This window comes from Notamacropus eugenii, chromosome 1 (genome assembly GCF_028372415.1).
Source record: "Notamacropus eugenii isolate mMacEug1 chromosome 1, mMacEug1.pri_v2, whole genome shotgun sequence".
NCBI classification, from domain to species: domain Eukaryota; kingdom Metazoa; phylum Chordata; class Mammalia; order Diprotodontia; family Macropodidae; genus Notamacropus; species Notamacropus eugenii.
The window spans coordinates 667,389,538-667,404,668 of NC_092872.1; the positions used below are offsets into that span (position 1 = coordinate 667,389,538).

The window sequence follows — 15,131 nt, forward strand, 5'->3', positions numbered from 1 at the left end:
GGAGCCAAGCAGCCCTTTGCCCTACTCCCTGTGGTCTTATTTAACATTTGGGAAAATATCTAAGAACCTTGAGTAAAGGGATTTGATTACTCTTGTCATCAGACTCTACCATACAAATTTTGGTGGATGGGAATAGAACCTGCCTTGTAAACTTCCTCTTTCCCAGTCAACCCTCAGTCTTTAAGAAGTTCAAAGGGAAAGGACCGCTGGTCATGGCTGGGAAGAGATGGGTTTCTTAGGTGATGTGGTAAGACTTCTCCAGGCCCCAATCTCAAACTAGTGGTGTGATGGCTTGAAAGATGAAGTGAGCCCTAGGATGTGGAAGGGCCTTGGAGATGGATCATGCCTGGTCTCTTCAAAGCTAAGTCCAGTCATAGCTGTTACTAGTTCTCCTGTGCTGCCTTAATAAACCAAACTCACAGAAGGAACATCTAATCTGGTGTCTGTGTTTGTCCTTGTGAGCTTGGCTGCAGTTCTGCATCTCTGAAATTACAAAAATATATGGGAAGCACTCAGGGAGTGAATGTGTGTGCATGGGGGGTGGGGGACAAGCATGTGGCTGTCGGTGCAAAAACCCTTCCCTTGGAATGTGTCTAGGTGTTGAGGGAGGTATCCATGTGTAGGACAAAATCATAGGTTGAGCCCTGCCATGCATGCTTTAAGACTGACCCTTTCCTCACCCCTAACCCCACCAAGGGATTACCCAGAACTAGTTTGTAGATCATTCCTTCCTCTTCCCACTTAAACCTACTCCCAAAGAAAATGACATCTTATCTTTAGGGCAAGGATGTGTTAAATGGCAGCCACCACTAAATTCCATGAAGTCTAGCCTAGACTTCAGTTATGGTCCCAAGAACAAGTTGCAGGAGGTTGTGATAGCCTCTTGGACAGCATCCTTAGGGGTCAAATTAGTCTCCAAACCTCCCTTTCTCTCTTTGGGGATTCATTGTCTATGAATTTATCAGAGCCTTTCAGGAGCTTAGGTGTATGCCTAGGCTGGGTTCACCTTTGGGGGAACAAATCCACTCAAAGTCATTGACCATCCCTGGGTAAGACAGGTTGATTTAAGGTGACCTGGATTCAACTCCTAGAAACCCTTCCTTCTAGTGTCCAGTTGGGGAAAGAGTCTGTTCTTCCATCTCTTTTGTGATTTGATCCACTTTGATAGTTACTCCAGATCCTGTTCTTTCTCAAGCAGGTATTCTTTACCTATTTGTATGTGTCATGGACCCCTTCTGCAGTCTGGGTAAGGCTGGGGAACCCCTTCTCAGAATAATGCTTTTTAATGCATTAAACATACATTAAACAAGTTCATGGTCCCCAAGTTAAGAACCCCTGTTCTACAGCAACAAAATCACTGTTTATTTTCTTCACCTACACATTCATGCCATCCCTTTGAAATAAATTTTAGAGCTGGAAGGATCTTTCCAAATTATATAGTCCAAGCTTCTTAGTTTTACAAAGGCAAAAATGTAAAAGCCCTCAGGGTTTTATCTCTGAGCTACCCCTCCTGTGACCTCAATCTCATCTTCATTTTCCTTTTCTGGAAACTCACAAACTAGACAACAGCAGAAACCCACAGAAAACCTCCTCTAAAATAGGGAATGATGAGTTTTCAATAAGCCTCTCTCCTAGTTCCTGCTTCCCCCTTTCCCTTTTCCCCCTACCTCTCATCCCAAGCTACCCTTTCTCCCTATTTCTTGCTTCCTAGAGGTACCAATCCTAGTTGGGGAGAAGGGATTAGAGGGCATTCCTCATTTCTCTTAAATGTTTCCCCTTCTCCATTCCCTATCTTCAATTAAAAAGTCCAAGGAAAATAAAAGGAGGCACAACTCCAGTCCAGCTCTGAGCTCAGTTTGAAGCCTCAAATTTCCAAATAAGAAATCCCTCTAACAGCACCATCTGGATGAGTACAGACATCACACTTGTTTCCTTCCCTATGATGGCATCTTCTCCTGGGAGCAGTTTGGGCATAAAAGAAAATGATTTAGAATCTAAAGAGATTCTCCCGAGTTGCAATTTGGGGATTCTGAGGCCTAGGGAACAAAGAAGAACACTATTCCTTCAGACCTAATGCCTTGTCACCATTAAAGTTCAATCAGAAACTGTCATGAGTGGGTGAAACAAATTCTGATCAGGTTTTTGATCCTGGGGGTGGTTCTGATTTAGTTGTATAAAGCAAATGCACAGTATAACTCCTGAGGCTTAGCTACTGCAAAGCAGGGCTTTTCTCTTTTCTTGGGGATGCTGACAAAACTAACTAGAGGCAGCCAAGGCACTATCATACAAAGAATACTGGCTCTGGAGTCGGAAGATCTCAGTTTGAATCTAGCTCTGCCATTTACTGGCAGTGACTATGAACAAGTGACTTACCTTCTTTGAGTCTCTGCTTCTTTGTTTGTAATGCCTGGTTTGGGTTAGCACTCACAGCAGTACAAATATCAGGGACAAAGGAGTGAGTGAGTTGGGGTCTGTGAGACAAACAAGGACAAAGCTACTTGGCTGGGAGGAGGATGGAGATGGAGAAAGAGCCCTTTTACTAAACAAAGAAACCTACACACCCTCTGATCACATCAGATGCTCACTGTATGATATTTAACCACAAAGTGACTTCTCCCTACCTGTCCAGTCCTGACAGAGGCTAGTCCTGTACAGCTACAAAAGTAATGCTTCTTGTAGTCTCCTAGAACCTAAGAGTTGGAAGGAACTTTACAGGCCATTCAAGACTAACCTACCATCCAGTACCGGAATCCCTTTTTTAGCATCTCCTACAGATTATCCCTAGCCTCTACCTTAGCATAATAGGGCATCTCACTACCTTACAAGAAAGAAAAACATGTTGAATCTCTTCAGTGTGGCTGTAAGAACTTTAAGTGAACCAAGGCCAATAGATATTGGGCTCTGGAAAAGTTAGAATTTTAACAGAAATATTGAAAACACAACCAATAGTTTATTTCGGTTTTTTCCTTTTGGACTACTCATGCCATAGAGAGGAACTGGAGACAAGAAAGGAAGTGATGACAGAATAGATGAACACTGTAGGTTTAAAAGGTCATTTGACTTCAGTCATAAGAGCAGAGCTTTTCTGCCCTTACTTTGCTCTGTGTGTGTGTGTGTGTGTGTGTGTGTGTGTGTGTGTGTGTGTGTGTGTGTGTGTGTGTGTGTGTGTGTGTAGCTCACTGGAACATATGGACCAGAGGGCAGTACCTAGGGAAACTCATCATGCTACAGTGGGATTTTATAGTCACAGGATGGGAAAGTCTGAGAAACTCTCAAGGGTAGCAATGAGTTGTATACGTCTGATGAAGTTGGACTAGAAAGATGAATGTTTAGTTAAGCTCTTTCCCCTCCAATTCCCCCATGAGCATTCATATTTCACAATCTACACCTGGGAAGTTCAGGGGTTGCTGGTCTGAGACTCTTCAAATGGAAAAAGAACCATTTTTGAACAAAGTTTACAGGGAACCAGTCCTCTCTCAAAGTTCAATGGCAAAAGTTCTCAGAATCAAATGCCTAGGGCACTATTCCCCTATACAGCCCAGTTCTGTATGTACAATTCCTTGGACCTGGTAAACTTTTCATCTTTTAACATCCTTGGAAGATGGAGTTAACAATGGTCAAAAGGCTGCATTTAATAAGGGCTTTCAAGGGGGAGGGAAGAGGACAAGGGAGTCTTTTCAGGAAACAGTTGTAGATTTCTCTACCATGTAGCCCACTCAGTCAGGCAAACAAAAATGATTTTCCTTCTCCTTCAGTCAAAGGATTACCCTTAAAGGAATCCTTCTGGACTTTATGAGCCCCCAATCTCCTTTTCTCACCCTGGTCTCCATTTAGCTGGCTCCTCTTCTGGTACCCAGTCACCATCCCAATATTAATCCAGAGGACAGATCTGGAAATATTCCTGGGAATAGGGCCTGGGTTGCCTCCCTTGCTTAAAAAAAAAAAAAAAAAAGAGGAAGTAATTAAGGTTTCTGGAAGTCAAGTTAATACTTGAAGCTTTGACCCAGAGAATCATCCCATCATACATTATATTCTCTCAGGTTCACTCAAATCCATCTATTAAGGATATGGCTGACCAGAGAGATAGGGACCCCAAGCCTCACTCAACTCAGTGTCTCATATTTTCTGAAACTTTAAATATTATAGGGGCAATGGATCTTATAAAAAAGGAAAATAAGGTGGCTTGTGCCTGTAGCTCCTGAGTGTTTCGTCCATTCCTAAGAGTTAGAGAAATGAGACTTACAAGTCATGTAAGTGGAAATTCAGATTTAAGGATATCATCTACATTCACCTTTCTAGGGAGAACTGTTTCCTCTCATTTTTTGTTTTGTTTCGTTGTTTAGTTCAGCCTTGGCTGAGGTCTGAACAATAACCACTTGTAAAGACACCAAGGTCTGGTGCTGAGGGTAGGAGTTCAAGCCAGCAGATGAAGAGGAGAAATCTTGTGTTCATGTGGATTTCTTGGGGGCCTCCAAGGTCTGTGCCTGTCTCTTACTCTCTCTCTCTCTTTCCCTCTTCCTCCCTCCACATTTCCATCTGCCTAAGAAGCAAAGTTGTTCTTTACTGGACAGATTTGTCTCAGGTTGTCTCAGTCATTTGAGGGTAGATTCAGTCCCAATTTATCCTTTGCTGGTTTGTCACTTGGATGACCTGCAGGGATCAACTGATAAACATGTGCCCAGAACATCTGGATTATCATCAGTGAATAGAATGAAAGTTCCCTTAGAAAGGGAAGAAAATAATTTGTGTCATATCATTTATGACAAATTGGAGGCAAAGTTTAAGCATTAGGGGGAATGTAGGGGCTGGGAGGGGGGAGAGCAAAGATAATCTAAGAGCTACATGTGAACGTTAAGGCCTCGGGCTATACCCAACAATTAAAAAGACAGGCGACAAGGAAGCTTTCACAGAATCACAAAAGGCAATTTTCTGCTGCTTGAGACAGGTAATTCTGGAGACTCTTGCTGCCTAGGGGGAGAGAAAGTTTCCCTTTTAAAATAAACCACGCAACTAACAGAAGCTTAGCATCAAAGAGGAAGTTATGTGAAGGAGGTATCAAAGCTATGTGACTCGATGCCTGGAAAAGGGGAAAAGATGTCACAGCAGGCTACACAGACATAAGCACATTTCTTAAGAATTCTTTCAGAAAGATGTTATATCCCCTCCCTACACACAATGACAACATCCTCACAAACCACAATGAGGCTGATCCATGAAACACTACTGTCTCCCCAAGGCAGCAGGGCTCAGGACTTGCTTCATTCTAGGAGATAACAGCTGACCATTTATGTGTTCAAGAGAAGGGAGAGAAAAATTGCAAATCCTGCGATGCTGAAGGGCTGCCAACAAAACAGGGTAGAGTAGGGTAAACTTTCGTCTCCTTTCTCAAATGGGTCCTGCTCTGGAGCAGCTTGTAGCTTGAGAGGCTAAGGGAGATGTTATCAATTCACAAAATGGAGATGTAGCTTTGGGAATCTGAACTCAAGTTTCCCCACTGCGGGCCACTGACCCAGTGTGGGGTCAGGTCATAGGGGTTTCAAGCTGTAATGGGACAGAAGCACCACTGCTTCTTCCTAAGCCAAAGCTGTGAACGTCAGTAGGACAGTGAAGAGGGTCTTGGTTTGGAGGATGGGGTGAGGACATCTCAGTCTGAAACACAGCATGTGAGTTCTGGAAAAGAGAGAGAAAGAGAGAACTTGGGTCAGCAGATGCACAGTCAATGCAGTATGTGGAGAGTTAATGGTCAGTAAGGTAGAGTTATTGCTCCAGTTAAAACTTGATCTAATCCTAAACGGAAGTGGAAATGTTCATAGAGGCACACATAGATTCTTGTTGGCACCTCTTTTGGGCATACTTTTGGAAATTTAATTGGGGCAGAAAGAAGGATGTGAGCATACATGTTACTAAAAGCATTTTTTTCTTTTTAAAGATGCAAATAATCAGTCATGACTTTTTAATGGCTTTATAAAATAGGGTGGGCAGAAATCACAAGGATGGATAACTACTGGGTTACGCTGCCACCTGTTAACCAAGTCATTTGGCAGTGGTGCTTGTAAATGACTACCATATTTCTCCTCAGAGCCAATACCCAAGAATAGGCAAGGTACATAGCATTATGGCTGTGGGATTTATCAAGAAATTACCATAGGGAATTTAGCCATTACAAAGTGAGCATTCTACATGAGTTGTGAACATTTTTCTCTGAAGGTGAGGAGCTCATCCATCCAGCCCCAACTCAAACACTGAAGTAGCCACTCAGTAAAGACTGAGGAAATGGAAATTGTCCCCCAATCACAATGAAAACTCCCCCAAAAGAGGGGTGAGTTTTCATTTCCCTTTGCAAGGTTTAAAGAAATCTAGGAAATTCTGGTAGAAATGAGTAAATGAAAAACAGAAGTTGCTTGCAGACTATGTCAATAGCATCTTGTGTTACTTACCAGATTTCAAAACATATTAGGGTTTTGAGGGAGGTGGTTTGGCAGATTCTACCAAAGGGCTGGATGGGATGAATGTGTTCCCACTAGATACTAGTTTGCTAAAAGTGGACAGATCTGTCTTGGTACTCAACTCTCCAATAAAGTTTCCCTTCTTATTTGGACCACTTTAGCCACATAGAACACCAATCTCAGGGAGAGATGTCAAATGTTTAAGTGGCAACTTAAAAACTTCCCTTCTCAAAGTACTGAACAGATGCAGAATCACAAAACCTCATGGTCAGAAGAGACCTTTACTACTTGAATAAGAATGCTTCTAGGACATATCTGACAACTCATCATGTAGCCTTTGCTTGAAGCCTTCTAGGGAGGGGGAAATCTACTTCCTTCTAAAGGAGCCCATTCCACTTTTTGGAAAGCTCTAAATTGTTATGTTTTCGCTTAAACTTCTCTTGTAGCAGTTTCCATATATTCATAATTCTGTCCTCTGAGGCCCACAAAGTTAATATCTTTTCTAGGTGACTCCTCCTCTAACAGTTGAAAGTAGCTATCATGCCCTGTTAAGTCCTCTTTTCTCCATGTCAAATATTCTCGATTCCTTCAACTGCTACTTATATGGCATGAACTTAGCCTTTTTGACCATTCTTTGGATATTCTCTGGCTTATCTTTCCCAAAAGGTGATACCCAGAAATGAACATTCAGTGATGGTTTCACCTAGGTAGATATAAGAAGGTCATCATCTCTAGTCCTGGACAGTTGGCCTTTTTTCATGTAGCTGAAGATAGTATGAGTTTTTTTGGCTGTAGTACATCAAAACCCACAGATCTTTTTCAGATGAATTGCTATGAATGTAAACAAATCTCACTGTAGATATTTTATTTGGAAATAGCTGTTTGCATTAGATTGTGAGCTCTTTGAGGTCAGGAACTGGCTCTGCTTTTCTTTGAATTCTAGTTCTTAGCACAATGCCTGGCAAATAGTAAATTTTTAATAAATGCTTGTTGACTTGACCTCTTTCCATCTCATATTGTGGAGCTGATTTTAAAATCCAGGTACACGACTTTAGATTTAAACTTGTTAAATTTCAGCTGGCTCAATGCCAAGATGTTTTTGGAATCTGACTCATGTCATATCCCCTTCTGCTTTGTATCATTTGCTGTTTTGATTAGGATCACTTCTGGTTTGTCACTGATTTTCACTGATAAGTAGCCCAGACTTCTGAGAAACTCCACTAAAAATCTCCTTCCAAGTGGATACTAAATTCTTTATTATAATTCTGGGGCCAGCTGTTGGACTAGCTCTGCTTCTCTCTCACTTATTATCTAGAGGAACTCTCCCATATTTTGCACATGAATTGCTTGGGAGACTTGACGCAAGACTTTGCTGGAATCTTAATTGGATCTTTGATGTCATCAAGATTCCCTCCAACACTGCAGACCAGAAATCATCTAGACCTGATCATTTTGTGAAATTCTTGTTCCATTTTTCCCATGTTTGTCATTGGAGTCACTCAATACACATTAGGTGTGTTCCTCACTTTCTAACAATATTGTGAAGATACCAGTGAATGGAACCATTTTGTCCCTTACTCTAGTCAAATGGCAAGTTCATTTTTTTAATCATAAATTTCTCTGATGAAATCCTTTCTTCCTGTCCTTCAAAGTTCCCCATTTGTTTTATTTGTAGCCTACTTATACTGTGTGTCTCTACTGTCTTTTGGGTGAGATTTATTTTTAATTCACTGGAGAATGTTGTGTTTCAAAAATCGCAGCCACACAACACTAGTCTGTTATTGGTGTTAGCAAGATGAAGTTTTGTTTCTGAGAGAAGTTTAAGATCATTAAAAAAGTTCTGCAATTTTCTGAAGGCAATCTGGCCCATACTTTTCTTCAATTTATCTGTGTGTTTTACAATTAATCACTCAATCTCTCTCTCTCTCTACACACACACACACACACACACACACACACACACACACACACGCTGGCATTGAAGCATTTTTTAAAAACATGTATAGAAGAAGAAAGAAGGAATGCCTGAAGGAAACAGATAAGCAGGGAAGCTTTAAAAGTTATGTGTTGGATTTATTATATGCATATTAACCTAATTTCCCTTTTTGACAAGGTTGCTATACTGGTAGATAAAGAGGATGCTATAAAGTTTACTTAGATTTTCACAAAGACCCTCCAAATTAAGTCAGCATAAATACTGTGATACTGGTAATGTCAGTGCAAAAGTAGGAATAGGTGAGAATGGTGAAAAATACATTAGGAAATCATTAAAAAGAAATGAGAAAGGTCAAAGACTATTGACAAGACAGAAGTCTCTCTCTCGGTCTCCCCCTTACATATATGCACACATACACATGTATATATGTGTATATATGTACATAATACATATATACATATACACACATATGTGTGTATGTATATATAGACATACTAAAGATACATATATAATACTTTTTTGAGAAAAGAATCAATAGATGCTGGACATGGTAAGTGCTGAATACAAGCAACAAAAGAAGGAAGGAATTTATTATATTTTAATAGATAGGAAATGATTTATTATTGAAGAGGGAGTTATTCCTGAATCAAATGTCTTCATACAGTCAGATCACTGAGTGAATCTAGAACGAAATTTTCCCTCGTTGGGTTTTTTCCCACTTTCTGAAGGATGAAATTTTAAAGACTTTTCTAAACAAATGAAGAATGAAATGAATAGACCCAGGAAAACAATTTATATATTAACAACACTGTAAAGACAAACAACTTGGAAAGCTCTAAAAACTATGATAAATATAATAACCAGTCATGATTCCAGAGGAGTGATGATGAAACATATTATCCACTTCTGGACAGAGAGATGATGGATTTTGGTTACAGAATGAAACACACATTTTTGCATATAGGCAATAAGGGATTTTGTTTTGCTTGACTATGCATATTTATTACAAAGGTTTTGGTTTTCTCTTTTTTCAATGAAATGACAGTAAGAAAGAGAGAAAATAAATATGTTAATTGAAAAAAATTTAAAAATAGAGAGATTCTTGACCCAGTAATACTGCTACTAGGTCTGTACCCCTAAGGAGATCAAAGCAAAATGAAAAGGAGCTATATGTACAAAAATATTTAAAGTACCTCTTTTTGTGGTGGCAAAGAACTGGAAACTGAGAGGATGCTCAACAGGTGGGGAATGGCTGAACAAGTTATGGTATATGAATGTGCTATAACAAATAATGAAGGGGATGGCTACAGAAAAACCTGGGAAGACCTATATGAACTGATATAAAGTGAAGTAAGCAGAAACAGGGAAAATTGGCTGTGAAAGACTTAGTAACTCTCATCAATACAATGATTCACTACAATTTCAAAGGACTCATGACATAAAATGCCATCTACCTCCAGACAGAAAATTGATAGACTCAGAATGCAGATTGAATTTTTTCCTTTTCTTTGTTTTTCTTACTTTTTTTTCAGAATGTGGAAATATGTTTTGTGTGGCTATATGTATAATAGTTAACATATTTTTCACTTTCTCAACAGATGGGAGAGGGGTGGAGAGAGGAAAAGAATGTGGAATCGGGAATTAAAAACTAATTTTTTTAAATAGAGAGTTTTGAGGGTGCTATAGATGTGGGATGATTCATACATTGTCAGATGAATGAATTATTAGTTTTGCTTAACTTTTATTTTGCCACATGAGACCTTTTGGAGTGGGAGAAATCTGGAAATGTTTATAATGTAAAAACAAAACATTAATAAAATTTGTTTTATAGTGTAAAGAATAAGCAAAAAGGGATGAAATGAACATTAAGGCAAGTCAAGAAATTATTAGCTGCTCTGTTTTGGGAAAAGACAGTGTGAACTCTAACAGATGTTCAAATAGCTGAAGCTCCTCATCCCTAATATATTACATCTCTGTGACAGGTCTGGGATGTTTCCTGAACTCCATATCTATTTCCTCTTTTTGTTAAGGTAGGACACTCTAATGACAATAACAATTTTATTTCTGTCTCTGCTGTGGTGTGGTAAAAGACTATCCTCAAGCATCTCTGGTAGAATATATACCTTAAGAGAAATCAGTAAGAAAAAGGGCCAGGCAACCACTTAAAGTGCTATTACAATCCAAGGTACAGCAATATCTTTGAAACCCTAGGGACTAAGTCAGTAAGATCTAGGTCTCATCAACCCAGTACTTTACTGAAAAAGGCAGGTTCAAGGGGTGTACCATGGAAGAGCACAATTGTGCTCCTTGAAATCAACCTTAAAGATAAACTATGGTCCATTTTCCTTTAGGAGGCATTCATGACCTTTTTAAGAAACATCCAATGCTTTAAAAATTCATCAGTGCTCTTAGAAAAATCAGTTTCCTTCTTTTATTACCTAATGTGGGAAATACTACTTCCTTTCAAGTATCCAGATGCACTACTTTAAAGTTTCAAAGGTTGTTCCCTTATTCTGGTACTTCAGGGTTTGGTGAAGACTTCTGTTTTCACTGAATCATTCATGATTTTATGGGTTTTGATGGCATCCCTTTCTTTTCAAGCTAAAGAATCCTACTCTCACTATTTTCTCATATGGCAGCCTCATACTCCCCCCACCCAAATACTAGTCCAGATCCCAATATGATGTAAATTCTTTAATAGTCAGGACTGTTTTTTGCTTTCTCTTTTTCTAGTAAATACCTAGCACAGTACTCCAAACATCGTAGGTGCTTAATAAATACTTGAATTGGAAATCCTTCTCTGAGCTATCTTCGGTTCTGTTATGTCTATCTTAAGGTTCAGCAATCAGACTGTATACTGCAGCCACAGTAAATATTCATTATAGTTTTATATAAAGGTAGAATAATTTTTATTTTATTTTCAATACTTCATAGCATGCAATGTTTAGTTAGCTTTTCATGCTATGATGGCACACTGGGTTTATCTCTAGAGGAAATAATTTATGACTCTAGTTTCCTTTCATGGATTGGACCCAGAGCCCTTCATTTTATGCATATAGTTAAAAAGATGTACCCCAAAATGTACTACCCTCACGTGTGCCTGCATTAAAACCCATTCGCTCATTCATATAGACATATAAAATTATTCGGTAGTTGATTTCTATAAGCTTTACTACCCAGAATTAGTGCCTTCTGGAAACTGTATTGCCAGTACTCTCTAACAAGAGGAGTACAGGGTCTCTAAATTTAGAGTGAAGCAAACTTTTGAAAAAGCTTTTCAGAACATATTATACAATTCAGATGTTTTATGAGTGCTCAGTCATCCAGAAAGGGAAAATAGAAAGAAAACAAAATTGTACAGAATAAGAGACTCTTACAAAGCCTCAGGGGCTTAAAATGAGTCAGAAAGTCTCCACATCAGTTCATTTTTTCATACTTTGACAAAATCTTACATCATTATATCACCCTAGGGGTCCTTACTGAGGAGACATCAGCTCACTCATTTGGATGTTGGCTTAGCCAGGAGTTTAAATCAATTTATTTCTGGGATTGGCACTTCCTTTCTGAGAATTATCAAATACTAATGTTCCCATGTCTTGTTTTGTATGTGAAGGTAGGTGTGTAGGTGTGTGTGTGTGTGTGTGTGTGTGTGTGTGTGCGTCTGAGCATGCACACATGTACACTTTCCAAGGGATTATTAACTGTTTATTGTCATTGTTTAAAAGGTAGACATCAGCTTAGAAAGACAGAAACCAAACCAATTTTAAAGGTCCACAATAATTTCTTGGGAACAGTAGCTGGGGAGGGATTGGTTCCCCATTGAATGGAAACCAGTGCCACAAAATCTCCTTGGCTAGGGAATATTGACATGCCTCTTTCAGCACAACCCAGTTCTGTTTTTAGGAACAAGTCAAACCTCCTATAGCTGAAGGCTTCTCTTTTGAGAACAAAAGCTTTCTTTCCTGTCCTTCTGATCTTGTCTTCTGTTTTAGTATGTCCAAGAATCATCTCCTTTTACAATGATTCATACATAGTGCTATACAAGAGACACAAAAGGTTTAAGAATGAGGAAACAGACTTTTCCAGATTCCACATATTCTCTGTGACACGTGACTAAATATGAGTAGGCATTCAGGAATAAAAACAACAAGGTTGGTATTTAGTTATGAATGTTAATATGCCCTCTCTGGGGCCTGGGTTACTCTGATGTAGATTTCTTGCAGAATACCTAGACAGGCAAATTTTCAAACTGTTCACATACTTAACAGAGAACAATCTGTTCACTCAGAGTACAGGATAGGGGAATCTCCAAATGGTGGTAAATGATTCTGGGTTTGGGTTGACCTCCTCATGCAGGAGAAACCTAATGTTGTGTCCTTGGATGTCCAATCGTACTATCCCAGAATACTCTCAGAAAGCATTGCTGATTATCTAATACACCTTCCCTCCATTACCCATTCCCATTCACACTTCAACAGATTTAGAGAACATAACTGCTCTCAGATAATGACTAAATAGCCCTGCAGACAATCTAAGCACACTCTCTACTCTGATACATGGCTTCACATTCAATAAGCCCTGAAACTATAATGGCCCATTTTCAAATAATAAGAAACACTGAGATGCTTTGGTTGATTTAACCAGGTTATGCCTCAATAAAGGGTTGCCAGAGGCCAGTCCAGAGCCGCTTTCTTTGCTCATTTGAATAAAGTTTGCTAGTTTTCTATAAACAGTAATTCAAATTTTTTTTTTAAGTCAGGAAATCCTTTGTGTCTGTTGAAATGGCATAAAAATTGTGACAGAAGGCGACCCAGGCCCGTACAGAAAGAACAGAGCCATCAGCTGCTCCTACTGATCGATTCCTGCTGGGATTCACAGGGACAGCATATGTATCCCTAGAGTCTGCTCACTGGCACGGCATCACTTGCCGCTACCAGTTTCCTGGAGCTGGGATGCCAGGAGTTAGAGATGTTGAATAACAGAAGCGAGGAACATGCATGATCTTTGTAGATACCTTGGATCACAATATTGTATCTACAGAGACATTCAAATCTGATGCCCTCTTCACAGGAGAGTAGATAGTAATAATATACCTTGCTGCACAAAGGGAAGGAACAGGCTCCAGAAAACCTGATATATAAAGTAGGAAAAAATTGGAAAATTGTACTGATCCCATAGGGAAGATACTTCCTTTGGATGAAAAGTCAAATATATGGCAAAAGCAAGTGATTAATAAATATTTGTTAAAAACAATCCTATTTCCTGGAAAATTTTCCATCTTGTCATCAACACAATTCCAAATGCTGAAATCCCAAATCCTTTACTCCTTTAAGGTTTCCTCCTTTTCTGGATACTATCAGCTTCTACCATGCCTAGAACAGATAATTAGTTTCCCCTCAATCTGGTCAGGTGTCCAAGAAACTCTCCTTCCTTGAATTTGGCCCAAGACATAACTGAGATAAAAAATACTACGGGGAAATAAAAAAAGTAAAGGGTACAAAGATATAGACGTTAAGAATATGACCTCTATAAATTGTTCAATACCACCCTTTCCCCACTCAAATCTCTCCCTAATTTTCCCTTCTCTCTAATAAGAAAGTTGGGAAGAAAAAAAAAACAGTAGAATGAGAGGAGTCCTAAAAGTAGGTAAAAATTTATAATTAAGTAGACCATCCTGGCTCCCTTGTCATTCCTTTTTTGGGTAAGGAACAAAAAGAAAAGGGAAAAAAATTCAAGAGAAAAGTAATTTCCTCACATTTCATCAAAGGCAATTTCCTTTAATGGATATTACTATCACCTTTGCCTTTCTAATTAATAATGAAAATGTACAAACACACATACCAATAGTACACTGTTTCTACCATAATTTTCTTGATAGTTATATTGTAATGCAAGAAATACAGAGCAGTAGGAAGGCAACATGGGTATTAACATTAATTGTATATAATATATGTGTGCCTACAAAGATGAGCTAATTTTCCAGATCAAACTCTATTTGATCTATGTCACTTCTCAGATGTCTTTGCTCTCTTATATTTCCTCAGTGTTACACTGACCTAGATTTCTTTTTGCCAGGTCTATAATACGCAGAGAGTGGGTAGAGTCTAGGGTGGATGAAGAGCTTGAGAAAGGTAAGGAGAATGGGGATGCAGAGGGGAGATGATTGAGCTAAATATACCTTGAATGGACTATAAATGACCTGGATGTCACAGATGAAATAAAGATATTAAGTGCCTGGCACATGGACTTACTGTAATGGTAATTTAAGTAAGAAGATCTTTCTCATTCATTAATAGGCCCATGTGACCTGTATGGATCACATGGAAGCCTAAGTCACACGAGTCTGAGTCACATGGACCCTGTGGTGGAAGGAGTTTGCTGAAAGGGTAGAACAGGAAGGGTGGAACAGAAAGAGGTGGAGATAGAGCACAGCTGAGACAAAGTTAGTCACAAGAGTAGTCAGAACTAGGAAGGATGTAGGCAAGCAGGCAGCTAGCTAGTGTGAATAAAAGAGTTTATTTGTGATTTTGTTCAAGGGAGCCTGCTTGTGATTTGTTTAATGGAGTTGGTTTGTAGGAAGCCTAGCAGGGGGGAAGGCTCAGGGATTGTATTGTTCTCTGCACTGTTATTATGTAGAGATTTGTGTTACTATGATGAATTTGGCTTTCTGGTGTCTGAATGTTTTGTTTCTGTCTTCCATGTGGTGAGTTTGTTGTATTTAGTGATTCTGAATTGTGCCAGGATATTCA

General features: G+C 39.2%; 1 protein-coding gene across 1 annotated transcript in view; it reads right to left on the reverse strand.

Annotated features, from left to right (window-relative positions):
- Positions 1 to 5,108: 5,108 nt before the first annotated feature.
- The window catches only part of MTA3 (metastasis associated 1 family member 3), a 208,647-nt gene continuing 198,624 nt past the window's right edge, over positions 5,109 to 15,131 (reverse strand). The window contains exon 17 of the mRNA XM_072635755.1: positions 5,109 to 5,670. Within this exon, the coding sequence (XP_072491856.1) occupies positions 5,645 to 5,670 (26 nt within the window). The 3' untranslated portion in view covers positions 5,109 to 5,644. The remainder of the gene's footprint in view (positions 5,671 to 15,131) is intronic.